The following is a 14,742-nucleotide window of genomic DNA, read 5'->3' as shown; positions in this document are numbered from 1 at the left end:
CACTTTTGTATTCAGTTTTAATTTAAATAACCATCTTTTAAAACATGAGATGTTTTTATTTATTTGACTTTTTAATATTTTCATTTTTAATGCCAAGGAATGAACTAAATTACACTTAAAAACTTTCTGAACATAAAGAATTCTATTAGTAATGGTCTAAATATGTAATGTGGAAGGAACATTTTGTAATTAGAAATATGCATACATATACAAATATACATACATACATATGTATACATATATATACACATACATATATATGTATATATATACACATACATTACTTGATAGAATGCATCCACATTTCCATTCCTACCCCCATCTTCTTTTTTTTCCTGCCCTAAGACCCCCACTTCATTGGTTCTGCCTCTGCAGGCAGAGCCAATGGAGGTTTCCAGAAGTACTATTCCAATCTTCAGGTCAAATTGGCAGCTTAGTGATTTGGAGGGAGCTGAGGTCAGACACCCTTTTAGTCATTATTGGGGTTAGGGATTGACGTGCAGGAGACGAACCGGAAATCAAAAGTAAAATAAATCTGGGTGAATCTTTGGGAAGCTTTCACATTTTACCTAACACTAACTTAAGAAGGTCTCTGAGATCCATCGCCCACCCTCCCGCCTCCCTCCCCACTGCCCCAGGCAGTTACAGGATGCGAATGTGCCCAGCAACCCTACATCCTGTACTACGTACATGGAGAAAGTGTTTATGCCCATACACTAAAATCTTTACATTCTGAAAATATAATTTGAAGCTAAAATACTTTGCTAAAATTAAGAAAGAAGGGAATTCAGTGCTCAGAAATGCAAGCTGTAGATGTAGGCCGCCTCCCCCTCCCCCCATTTACCAAAGAAAAATTAGCACCTGAGTACACAGTTACAAAGTTATTAAAAACCTAGGTGGAAGCCAAGTCAATGGCATTTTTTCAATGACTGTCACGCTTTTCTTTAATATGTTTCTCAAGTGAAACCCCTTGCTTGAACGAAGAGCTCTGCCCTTCTCTTAGCTCTTGCTGGGTAAAATTAAGAAAGTCTTGGATAATTCGCATCTTCACCAAGAATCGTTTTCCTCTTCTCGCAGCTCAGTGGAGCTAAGCATGTTAAATAACTACAGTTTATTTAATGACTAGTAGCTAAAGCAACCCTCAGAACCTTCTGGGCCAATGCCTGCAGATAGAATTCATTCCACTGCTCCTCAGAAAAACACTACAGCAAGATTGAACAGGAGAGTCCCTTGAAAAACTTTAACTTCCTAGCAGTGGGCATTTAAGATTAAGCAAAACACCAGCGATTCCAGGTCACAAGTCTCTCAACTCTTCCTTGTATTTTTGTCAAATCTGTTTTTGTTTTCCCAGTCTATCTTCTCTGCCTTCCATTCCCATCTCTACTCTCCTTCAAGCCCAAACTGGAGGGAGAAAGCGCGTAGTAACATGCTTGAATTCCCTGATACTTTGGTTGTTACTCACCAAGAGAGAGAAAAGGAGCTGCTTACGGAAGATGCTCCCTGCGGCAGCGGAGGCCACAGCCATCAGAAGTGGTCCCAATGGTCAGGGATGGCGACCGGATATAGGGCAGCTTGGGATGTACAGGGCGGCTTAAGCAGATTCCCAGTGGCTGGCACTCGTGCAGGGGATTCTGCTGCCGCCTTGGCACAGAGCAGCTTGGTTTGGAGGAGAGTCAGGAGGCAAGTGATAAATGATAGGAGGAGGAGGCGCGGTGGGAGAATTACTTTCCTCCTATTCCCGGAGCAGTCTTCCTCCTTCCAATTCAGTTACCTCTGGATCTAAAGAGGTTTTCCTACAAGTGGGGAGGGTGGGGTACAAAACATCCCAAAACCTAGTCACTAGCTCCTCCTCGCAGCTTTCAAAATTTCTTCTGCCACTTAACACACAGGCAGAAGCAAGAGGGAACACCCTCGAGCCTCAGCCCTCCTCCCTTTCCCCGCAGGTTGATGCTCTGAAGTCCTCCCCAGTTATTACCCACTCCCACATCCTCCCCTCCTTCTTTGCCTTATTAACCTGTCTTGCCCCTGGGTACAAACATAACTTGTGCACAAACTCCGTGCAAGTAAGGGATGCTTCCTCAGCTACCATTGGCAAATCAGGGGACATTTGCATGTGTAATCACAATCATCAGAAGTTATCTCCTTATCTAAGCATTGAGGTGTAGTCTGTCACATACAGCGTTGCAGTTCTGCCAAAGATCTCATACTCCAGTCTAGAGCAGCAACTTCATAGGTGTCCACTCCCTATTATTGTCTGTCCACTGTGGTTTGATCCTCTAGGTGTCACAAAGAATTTACTAGAGTGTATATAGACCTCATAAAAGTAATAGAATAAAGAAAGATCAGGGATATAATTTTCTTATTGAGTTCTTTTTGTTACTCATGAGGTGATATTTTTTTCCCCTATCTTTTTTCCGAGAACAACTACAATCTGAGATCAACTCTCTTTAAAATCACTTCATTCATCCTAATTATTTGTACATTACATGCAGGATATCCAAGCCTAAAAGTACAATATTCCATCAAATTTAGTTTTTTAAACTCTAATGACCCTTGCAATGAGGACTGTAGCATCATTTCTCCCGTCACAAGTCAGTGAGTGCAATATCAATTGCACTCAACAGCAGTGATGGAAGTTAGGGAAGGAGAGTAAATATTTTCAAATGGTAATTGCTTAATTTGGGATATAGAGAGGGAACTAAAATTCATACTCACTGAGCCACTGCTAAGAACCAGGAACCATGACAAGCATTTCATTGAATCCTCCCACACAACCCAATGAGGACTCCTTTCAGATGATGAAACCACGAGAACGTAAGAAACCATCTTTTGCCCATTAAGCCACAGACAATGGAGAAGTAAACATTTGAACCCAGGTCTGACTGCCACCAAAGTGCTATTCTTTTCACTCTCTCATACTATTTCGATGGCAAATATATACCAATATATTGAAAAGCAGCAGAAAATGATGATCAGGTATGTAAGAATTCTGTCTTGCTGAACAATAAGCCAATCTGAGATTAGTAAAATGTATTCAGAAGCAGTTATAACCTACACCACTTAATAACAGCCAATCATTATAGAATACTGTGGGCATCTGGCCTCTTTTGTAGGAGTCATTCTATAGTCAAGGAAAATGGCTGTAAAACGATTTCCTTTATAAATTTTTATGTGTGAATTGCCTCTTCCTCCTCTTCCTACTTACATTTCTACCTCATATTTAACTGAAAAGTAAAAGTACAGCTCAATACCCACGCTGCCAAGAAAGGAAAGATGAAAGATTTTCTTTTGCATATTTGACAATGGGAGCAATTGCTTCTTACATGTAGAGGTGGAAATAATAATATAACTGCTCCTTTGGAATTAGAGGCCAGGCAGATTTGGGAAATAAAAGACCCTGGAACAAGAACTAAAAGATATCCTGTAGTATTTTATTGCCAAACGTATAGCCACCAATAAATATATTTGTGTCTGCATTGGAATTTGACTTCTCAATAAGAATATAAAATCACTTTAATTGGATATTTTTATATTTGATATTTTGGGAGAAAGAAAAAAGAATCGAAATAGAGAAACAGGAATAATTGCCTAAGTGTATATGTGTAGATTCAAGTGTAATTCTGTCTGTGTATGTTTAAGCATAATTATCTAAGTGTATATTCTAATACATATATATCTGTACATATATATATATCTTATGTATGTGTGTGTATATATATATATATATATATATATATATATATATATATCTTCCTGTAACTTAAAAAATTCTATACTCAAGTTCTCTAGTTCTCCAGTCCTGGAAAGTGATAATACATTTTCCAGCTAATGAAGTCATCATTACATCTTCCTAAATTTTGACATCCTCCTTTGAAATGGGAAAGAAAACATTAAAAAAATTAAATTGATGATACTGAAAACATTAGCATGTATTGGCCTGTTGAAGACATGCAAGGCATTGCGAGCTTCAGGTGAATCCAGAATACTCTCCGTGGTTCTGGAAAATTGATTTTCTTCATCTCACTTCATTTAGCTGTCTACTACATGTTTTCTTCTCCCATTATCTCTCTTTCTCAAAAGGAATACAAAAATGTGTACAAAACTCCAAACCATTGCAAATCGGTCACATCAATAGTATTTCTCCTATATTTGCTACTTATACACAAAGTTTTCTTTTAAAATATAAGTACTTATAGGAAAACAATTTATTATAATAAAATTGACCACCTTAAAATCAAGTTAAGTGAAAACAAAATTTATCTCTTCCAATTTTATGCCATCAGATTATTCAGAAAGAACTCTATTTTAATTTTATGTGTATGTTTGTTGTATTTTTTTGTTTTAATCTATGTGTAAGTTAACAGCCTAACTGATTGATTGACAGTGTGGCACAGTGGTTAAAAGTTTAGACTCTGCAGCTAGATTTCCTGGGTTCAACTCCCAGCTTTACTACTTATTAGCAATATATCATTAGGCAAGTTGCTTAACCCTTCTGTGCCTCAGTTTCTTCGTCTATAAAATAGGGATAATAATAGCTACTAATTTATAGGTTATTGTGTGGATAAATGTGATATTACATAGAAAGTACTTTGAACAGTGTCTGGCTCATAACAAATGCTCCTATTTTACACAATATAATTGCTTAGGTGTGCAATAAAAAGTTAAAGAGACTGAATTTCAAATGAAACAAGCATAAAATTATCAAAAATCCAAGGTCTCTTATGTAAAAGCTATCTAAAGATATACAAATGGATTTATTCATTGAACAAATATTCAAGGATCCATATACTGGGCTCTGACCTCTGCTAGGAGATGAGTACCATATACAGAAAAAAGAAGACTGAAATCTTATTATTTAAAAAGAAAGGCACACTTTGTAAAGGAAAACACAAACGTAGTTCTCTTTCCAGTTCAAAATAGAAGGTAAAGAGACGCTGTAGCAGATATTCAATATCTTAGCAAGTTAGAGAAATTAAGAATAGACAATAATTAGTGTAGAGACTCCTGTATAAGAAAAGAATTTCTAAGTATATAAACATTGCATAATTTGTTTTCCACCACAGATTCATGGCCATACAGAGAAAAATTTAAGTCCGAAGACCCACATGACCCTTGCAGGTCTTCAGTTGTTAGCTTACGGCATGTCAAGAAATATGCTTTCCTATGAATTTCAAAGGATGGAAATACAATGAAAAATTTCGTAAGAGATGTTCATGCACAGCCAATTTGCAGAAAGTGCTGGTTATGAACAAATTCAAGGCCTTAAAATAACCACTTACTGATTGAATTATTATCTCTGTCTGGTGACTCAGTTTATTCTAAAAGACTCTGGACCAGTAAGAATGCTGTATACATTGATGAAGCCATAACAAGGCACTTTGTGCTAAGTACACATGACCAAAGAGAAGAGAAACTACAGGGGTAAAACAGAGTGTGTGATCTTAATATGGGAAAGTAGAAGTGTATAAACAAAGAAAAAAGAAGTCTTAGTTATAGAAGACATCTTGGATCTCATGAGTTCAATATACGGCAGTGGGAAGCCCCTTCAATTCCACTGGACTCACAGACTTTTATCTGGGTGAAAGATTATTAAAAATTAGAAGTGACTCATAGGTACTGATAACTACTAGCAAATATTTCTTAACTCTTTCCATAGAATACTGGTTAATTTTACATAAAATGACCACTTCTCACTATTATCAAAACTGTTGGCAGACTTATGAAAAGAAACGCCAGCATACAGGTCTATATAATTTAGAACTCTCTATTCAGCACACATCTAACTCGAATTGGCTTCAGAAAAATAAAACAAACAAAATTGTTGAGGATAAAGGGATTTGTTAGGTCATGTAATTGGAAAGTCCAGGGATATCCTAGATTCAGGAATAGCTCAAGCCAAGTGATCAAATCATGTCCCCAAGATATTGGTTCTCTCCATCTCTTAGCTCTGCCTTTCTTTGTGTTGGTTTCATTATCATTCAGTTTTCTCAGTGTGGAGACAAAGATGGCTACAGGAGCTACAAGATTACACCCTATTGGTTTCATAATCCATAGTCAAAAGCCAAGTCTTGTATATAATAGTTGAAGCAAAATACAATCCCACTGGCCAAATCTTGCCCATAAACCTAAAGACAAAGAGTGGGCCAGATTTCATGGGCAAAAAGTGGCAGAGAGGTTGTTGCCCAAAGATGACTGTGGGCTATTGACAGAAAAAGGAGGAATAGTGGCTAGACAGGCAAATCAAAAGATGTCCACCAAACTGACCTTTTCTTTATTGTCATTTCAATAATACTAGTCAAGTTTCCATCAATCATTTACTAACACCCTCTATACTCTAAGTACTACCCATGGTGCTGATGATAGAAAGCTGAAGAAGATGTGATCTCTGCTCCAAAGGAGCTTACAATCTACTACATGTTTTGAAAATTAGTTAAAGTATTCATAAGATATGGTCAGGATTAAAATCCTGGTGAAATGAACATTTTAGAATTTTATTCATTTCCTGATTATTTTCTTCAATTATTATTTTCTTTGGTGGCCTTCAAAATAAATGTTTGAAAAGTAGATGGAAGCCTATTGTCAATTATTTATCTTATATATAAAAATCATATCATTAACTGTTTACTTTTAAATATAAGAATATATACTCACTACCTAAACTTTGTTAAGAAGGAAAATTAGGAGGGAAAACTTCACCCATGATCTAAAAGTAATCTTCCAGTTTATATCTTCCAGCCTAGTTTCTGTGTATAGAATTTTTAACATTGTTAGACTGTGCTATAAACATAATTTTGTAGTATGCGTTTTCCCCTTAATAATATAAACAAACATTTGTCCTATGTCACAACAAATCCTATATAGATATGTTAGTGACTATTAAATTCCTTCAAATAAATGCATTACTATTGATTTAACCACTCCCTATTAGATATTTAAGTTGTTTCCAACTTTTCTTTATTATAAAGACTATCTTCATACATAACCCTTTTCTGAATTTGGGATCATTTCTTGAGATAGAGTCCCACAAGTAGAAGTTCTAGGTAAAAAAATATGGGATTTAATGGCTCTTGATATATAAAGCCAACTTGCATATCAAAAGCAGAGTACAAATATACATTCTTACTGACGATGAATGCAACAATAAATATCCCAGCCAAGACTGAATATTATCATTTCATTACAAATCCTGCTATATTGATAAGTAAGACATTATAATTTTAATCTGAATTATTTACCTGGTTAAGATGTTGAGCAATTTTCACAACTACCAAGCCATTGCATTTTTTTATGATGTATATGCTCTTTTAATATATTGGCATTTATTTGGAACTATGAGGAAACTGGCAAATTCAAAATAAACCAAACAAGTTAATAATTAAAACTTTCTGTTCAATGGAGCTTATTTTGAGATAAGAAGGTTGTTAAACTTTTAGTTTCTAGCCTTTTCTATCTTTGTGTTGAATCTGATGACGGTGCAAATGTACTTTTGCCTTATCAGTCTATTGAAATGCTAATCGTCCCTGAGAAACTGCTGGTATTTTCTGAAGTAACAGCCACAAAACTCACCCACAGCTTTATAAATTGATTCGTTGGCTAGATTGAAATGTAAGCGTTGTCATTTCTATAGCAAATGTGATACATACCCAAAGGAACCATCTCTAATTTCCTTGTTGTAGAACTAAAAATAAAACCCATTCTCCAAGGATCTTGCAGCATGTTTTGGAGGTAACAAAAATAAATGTCTATTGATCAGATTCTGTATAGTGTTTCATGAAATGCCCCTAGGAATTTGTTCCTACCTAAGGTTAATTGAGAAAACAGACTGTTGTCTCTATGGTCCTGCTGCTGCTTTGCAGGTCTAAGGATGAAGACGAGAGATTAGGTTGCTGGTCTTTATAATGGCTGTTATGAACCACTGCTATTTCTTAAGTACTGGAAGATAATTAGAAAGATGGGAATGGGAAACAGAAACTGCTATGCACAATCAAACGAAACACTTTCTCCTGTGTGGATAGAGAAACACTTTGTAAATTATGTTGTCTTTTGGTAAAAGTTTCCCTACATCAATTTGAACTAGAATGTTTTTCGACATTTTGCCTATACTTTGAAGATGTACGTGAGTGCCTGCACACTTTCTCCTAAGACAGATCAGAGGACTCAGGTATAGTGAAAAAGCTCAGCTTTACCTCAGCTTAGCCTAGACTGTTATGCTTAGTCTTTTGCTATTTCATCACTATTCTGAAAGAGAAGCACATTATGCCATGTTTTGCTGAAGCCCTGGTGGTGTTACGTTAAACCAAATAATTCGATTCTAGGGACTGGATTGCTGTACCACTGTGGACTGTTCTGGTGAGTGGAGGAGGGTGGCTATTGACCTTAATGAACAGGAAGGATATACAGACTCACACCATGAACAACTAGAGACAGGATATTGGGCCAGGCTAGGAAGTAGAACCAATGAATAGTTTGGCTAATGGGTAGCCTGGCAAATACCCTGTTCACTGAATGTACTAGAAAATGGATACTAAAGAATAAATATAACTTGAGGGGATAATTGAGTTGTACTATTTAAAAAATGCAATATAGGGCATTCTACAATTCTAGTCTTTTTTAAATGAAATGAAATAATTGCATACATCTCAATGTATCAAAACCACAACATTCAGGATTTTTAAGTTCTGTGGCACAAAATTAGAGACAGTAGTGATAGTAAAAAATTAACAGAAAATACCCAAGTTTGTAAATTTTAAAATAATATGCTTGACAAAAATATTAAAAATACATAGGAGATGAAAGACCAGGAGAAAGAAAAAGAAGACATAAGAAAAGATAGAAAAGGATAGAAGAATGACTGATTCAACTAGTTTTATTGAATGCTTATTATGCACCATGGGCTAGATCAGGATTTACTCAAATAAAAGTGAAAAGTGGGGCCGGCCCAGTGGCATAGTGGCTAAGTTCGCATGATTTGCTTTGGTGGCCTGGGGTTCGCAGGTTCAGATCCTGGGCAAGGACTCAGCACTGCTCGCCAAGCCATGCTGTGGCAGCATCCCACATAAAATAGAGGAAGATTAGCAGAGATGTTCACTCAGGGACAATCTTCCTCAAGCAAAAAGAGGAAGATTGGCCACAGATGTTAGCTCAGGGCCAATCCTTCCCACACACACACACACAAAGAGTGAAAAGTGAGATGACTACAATAAGTTCACTGTCTGATGGGGGCACAAAGGCATGATAATTAACCAAGTCAGAGCAGAAGGGGCAGGGAGATCTTTGCAGAACCATGATGTTTCAAATGAATCTTGAAGGAGATGTAGGAATTTGTCAGTAAAGGAGGAAAGGCGGAAAGCTATTCCACGTGGATAGCACAATAAATAATGGCACAAAGGAGAGAGACGTGCAAGATCTACAACATGATCAAAGCAGCTCTGCATGGCTAAAGCAACGGGAGACGCAAAAGCAAATGTTTATTTCAGAACTGATTAGAAAAAATGCAGTAAACCAACTTGGAATAATTCTTTTGAGCTATGCACCTTACGTATGTCTTGACCTAAGTGGGGAAGTCTGAATGAAAAAATTGCCTTCACCAATAAGGACTGGCAATTTTATTAAATTGATTTTCTAGGTCCCTGGAGCTCTTAAGGTTATTAGCTGATCAGGTTTTACTTTTTTATTTTCAAATTTTATAACTTGGAATAAGTGTTTTCTTAAAAGTACTAAAATGCCATATTAGAGTTTATAGAAACCTTTCATACACATTGTCTCATTGAATCCTTGATTTCCAAATGAGAAAATTGAGAGAAAAAGGGTGTGCCCAAGGTTCCACCATTAGTCTTGGCTACAGGCAGATTTAGATCTTTTGCCTATGAGTCCATAGATCTGGCTTACTGATTTGAATAGTAAATTAGTGAAAAATAAAAAAAAACCTAAAGCTGTAAGATAAGGGTTCTTTTCATAATTATAATTTGTAGAATTGGATGTTAGGTGTTTTATGATCTCAGCATATTATTCAGATTTCTAAATTCTGCAAATCTTTTAGTGAATTTCAGTTAAAAGAAATGGCAAATATTGGGAAAATCTTTAATATTAATCAGTTGTATCATACAACAAGTAGACAAAACATAGAATAGAAAGAAATATTTTCTTAGACATCTGTATTTCTGTTTTCATTAATAAAGTACATAAGAACTTTTAACTTTTGGAAATAGTGTGTAATGTATAAAATAGTTATGGGATGGAGAAAGGGAAGATAGTAACCGATGAATATTTTTAGACTAAACTACATTAAAAATACACTTCTATACTATACATTTGTGTTAGCTGTGGTTTCTTTTATGTAAATAGATTAAGAGTAATTAACACTAAACAAAAGAAACTACACCCTTTAAAGCATACTCCCTTTATGAAATACCCTCAATTAGCCACTGGGCTCAAATTATCATTGCATTATAGGTGCTTCTGCAATCAGTTGGTAACAGACAATTCTCCTGCAGTGGGGTAATTTAGGGAAAGTGAGTCTAGAAAATGCTGAGTTTAGGAACTCCCAGATTCCATTCACAGGGTCTGGATTCAAATTGGAATGGGCCTAATATTTTGCCAGGTCCTCAGAGAGAGTGAGTCTTTATATGAAATAAGTTCAGCATTTATTAATAAGTATCTGTAATGTGTCTAGCACACTTCTTGAAAATGTGAGAAAAAGAAAATGAATTGGGGGGAGCAACTACGCCCTAAAAATGCTTACAACGTTGTTAAGCAGACAAAATGTATATGCACCAAAGACAGAACAGAACAGGAAATATACAATCACATGCTAAATATTGGTACAGAAATTTAGTGCCTCCAGTACTCAGAGGAAGGACATTCCATGAAGAGCAGGATATTCAGAAAACCAGACCATCAGCACATCTTAGCAAAATACTAGGTGACCTGTGAGGAATACAAGCATCAAGCGTGGCATGAAGACAAGGGTCCTGAGCTCAGACAAACTACAAGCACACTGAAACAAGGAGAGACAAATTAGTGGTGTTTTGCTAACTAGAAACTGAGGTTCAGAAAGAGATTAGTATATCCTGTAAAAGGAGATTTGAAAGGTGGACACGAATTAGATAAGCAGAAAGAGTACGGAGAACATATGAAATAAGAGAGGCACAAGAATATATGAAGAGGGAACTGACCAAAATGGATTGAAGGGAAAAGCTAGCCCAGGATGGACCAACTGTATCAACTTAGCATGCCACTTCTCTGCGTCTGGTTCTTTTCTACATTTTCAGGACATAGGCATGGCCTCTTGTCTCAGTGTGATAAAAGAAACAGATGAGAAAAGATATTATACACAGCATGGTGACATAACAACTATGAACAAACGCCATGAGAGAAGAGACAAAGTCTTTCAGCATGGTGAATAGGGAAAGTAACGTTTTTAGATTTAGTGTGTCACAAGGGAGGAGGTGCTATTTTAGTGGCTCTTGAAAAATGAGTTGAAGCCAATGAGATAAAGGGGTCCAAAGGAAGGACAATTGTCAGAGAAGTGTATAAACAAAACCAAAAATCATGGAAGAACAATACTTGCGCAGGAAATAATCAGAAACTCCCAGGATGGAGGCAGAACTTGAAGCTGTATCATGCAAAGAATGGTTAAAGAAACTCAGAACTTTTATCCTACACAAGAGACGCTTCCATGTTGCTATTATATAATAGTCGTTTTCAAGTATTTATCACATAGAGGAAACCTTATACTTGGTTTTTTGGTTGTTCTTGTTTTTATGTTTTAGAACAGTTTCAGATTTACAGAAAAAATGTAAAGACAGTACAGAGAATTGCCACACACTTTGTACTCACTTTCCTCTATCATTAATATTTTACATTAGCACTGCACATTTGTTACAATTATGAGCCAAGATTGATATGTTATTAACAACTAAACTCCATACTTTATTCAGATTTCTTTGGTTTTTGCCTAATGTTCTTTTTCTGTTCCAGCATCCCATCCCTGATACCACATTACATTTAGTAGATATGTCTTCTTAGGTTCCTCTTGACTGTAATAGTCTCTCATTGTGTGTCCTACTGGGATTTGTCTGACATTTTTCTCATGACTGGATTGGAGTAAAGTGCCATTTTCATCACATCAAGGGCACATACTGTCAACATGACTGACTTTACAATTGTTTTGAAACATGCTAACAAGCTGAAAACATTCAAAAGGAGATAATTAAAGAGAAAGATTTAAATACTTTAGGTAGAAGGACTCAGGATCAGAGAGAATGACGTTACTGGCCTGAGTTCACAAGGGTAGTAAGTAGCTAGGCCCAGACTCAAACCCAATTGTCCTGAATAAATTTAGTGCTTCTCCTTCTACTTCGCTGCAATATAATGGAAATTAAATGAACAAATATCCATAAAGTTCTCACCAGGGTGTGCTGAAGCTGTATGTCCTGGTTCTCTAGAGCCAACTGTGTACATCTCTTCCAAAATCTGCACTCACAGACACCACGTTGGCAGCTTGAAATCAGCTATGGTGGGTGTATTTCCACCATGGCAAATGTCACATGTTCTAAATCAGAGGGTTTTTTTTAATTTTTATTTTTTCTGGAGAGTTGGTTATTGACCAACAAGTATAACATTCATTGTTTATTCTATTTTGTTCTGTTTTTAGACCTGGAAAATCTTGTTCTATTTCCAAATGCAAGTAAAAGAAAAAATCGATATATTTCACTTTGTTGTAGGAAAATTAAAACAGAATAAACATGTTGAGCCTAAGTTAAAAACTCTAACTGCAGAGAGTTTGAAGATCTAAGTGAAAAGTAGCCACTGGTAAGAAGGGAAGAGTATAGTGAAGAAGGAAAATAAAGAGAACCAAGGGTTATTGTCCCCAAATGTGTTATTTTGTTATTGTTGTTGATGCTGCTGCTGTTTTATTCATTTTTGGTTATTTGTTTTGCTGGTTCGTTAAATGTGCAAATTCTACTACGTCTGGAGCAGCAACTTGATATTTATTTCCTGAAGATAAGTTGCAAAGAGATCCTTCTATGTGAAATGTGTATTTCTAGGACTCCCTGCTGATTTAAGAGGTACGAATGTATGCAGCAGATATTGTAAATTAGAATGCTGCATATAATACTTAAATTATGAAAATAAAGAAGGAGTTCCTTCATCCCTACACCACCCACCTACACTTAGTAGTTGCAACGTGATCCCTGGTGGAAAGACACCTGTCTAACAAGAAACAGTTTTGTACAGAGTCTCATTGGGCAGAGTCACTTGAAAAAGGCTGGTCAGCAGAATGGAGCTCCCTTCCCACCTCCAATTAGTGGTGTTATCTCCTCAATGACGATGAGAGTGAGGTGTTCTGGCAGGGAAGACGTGAAGGAAATTGGAGACAATGTGCTTGATTATATTCTAGACCCAGTGCTGTCAGACTCTGAGAATGCCATTTAAGAATCCCAAATTCATTTGGATAGAACACGGTGATTCAGAATTGGTGAGGAAAGTAGCATCTGACTGTAAAAGAAGAAATGCCCCCCAAAGAAAAGTAGCAATTAAAAAAGTCTTTTTAGTGTTTAGAGTGATTAAATATACACAAGTATTTTACCACTATACAGTTTGTTGTGTTTTTTATATTGTGAGCATGTGTGAAAGTGTGTACATAAAATAAATATTGAAAATTGGCACTTGAATGCTCTGAAAAGGATTAGTCAATAGCTAAACCAAATACACATATACAAACACACATACACACACACTCACACACAGAAAAAGTAGGAAATTTTAGAAGGAAATTTTTTCTCAACAAGAGGCAGCAGTAGGATGAGTTTGAGGAAATGTGTCATCAAGCAAGAAACAGACCAGTCTAGTTTGTTTCTCATTTTTATTGGATGCCCCCAATGTTACTCAAACTTGGCTAATTATCAGAAGCACCCAGGGTACTTGTCAAAAGTACAGATTTCCTTGGTCTATCTCAGACTTACAGAATCAGATTCTTGAGGCAGTGGACTAGGAATCTATATTTTTAACAAGTACCCCAGGTGATTCTGATGAGTAGCCACTGACTAGACCAGAGGTCCTCAACTTTGTCCACACACTTCAATCAGTTGTAGAGTTTTAAGAAAAATACTGATGTCTGGACCCCACCCCAGACCAATTAAATCAGACTCCCTGGGATTGGAGCTCAGGCACATGTATTTTTTAAAAAAACCTTTCCAGGTGATTTTAATGTGCTTCCAAGAATGACAACGACTGGCCTACCTAAATAAAAAACTAACAGAATACTACTCTAAAACAGAAACCAATGCAATCATAATGAGAAAATGCCTAATTTGTCCACATGAGACCATACACTTCAGTAGTCATTCTTGTCTTGACTTGGTCACTTCCTGTCCTTCTGTCTGGAACGCCTCCTCACCAGCTAGTGCATGGCTGGCTCATTCTCAACTACCGTGAATCAGGGTAAATCATATTCTCAGAGTTTCTCCTGGCCACCCACTTTAGAGTAGATCACATGGTCCCCGTTATTTCCTCTGCCAGCACCTTCTTTGTTTCCTTCTTGGCAGTTATTACAAGCCAATACTGTGTTTTACTTACTTTTTTTTCCCCGTCTCTGTCTATCTTCCCCGTTAGAATGTGCCCTCCATTCGGGCAGGGCCACATCAGTCTTGTTCATCGTTGTACCCCCACAATCCAGCACAGGGTCCAGCACACAGATTTTGTCCCTTTCACTGCTGCTGTGGTTCCACTGGCAAAAAA

At 36.6% G+C, this 14,742-nt stretch overlaps 1 protein-coding gene across 2 annotated transcripts in view; it reads right to left on the bottom strand.

Annotated features, from left to right (window-relative positions):
- The window catches only part of DSC1 (desmocollin 1), a 31,374-nt gene extending 29,463 nt beyond the window's left edge, over positions 1–1,911 (bottom strand). The window contains exon 1 of one of the 2 annotated variants that reach the window (XM_046671239.1): positions 1,463–1,911. In XM_046671239.1, the coding sequence (XP_046527195.1) occupies positions 1,463–1,525 (63 nt within the window). In that variant the 5' untranslated portion in view covers positions 1,526–1,911. The remainder of the gene's footprint in view (positions 1–1,462) is intronic. The other variant, XM_046671238.1, reaches the window with a different exon arrangement.
- Between the last annotated feature and the right edge of the window lie 12,831 nt (positions 1,912–14,742).

The sequence above is a fragment of the Equus quagga genome, chromosome 9 (genome assembly GCF_021613505.1).
Source record: "Equus quagga isolate Etosha38 chromosome 9, UCLA_HA_Equagga_1.0, whole genome shotgun sequence".
In the NCBI taxonomy this organism is placed as follows: Eukaryota; Metazoa; Chordata; class Mammalia; order Perissodactyla; family Equidae; genus Equus; species Equus quagga.
Note: the sequence above shows the minus strand (reverse complement) of the source record. Positions and strands in the feature narration are given on the sequence as shown.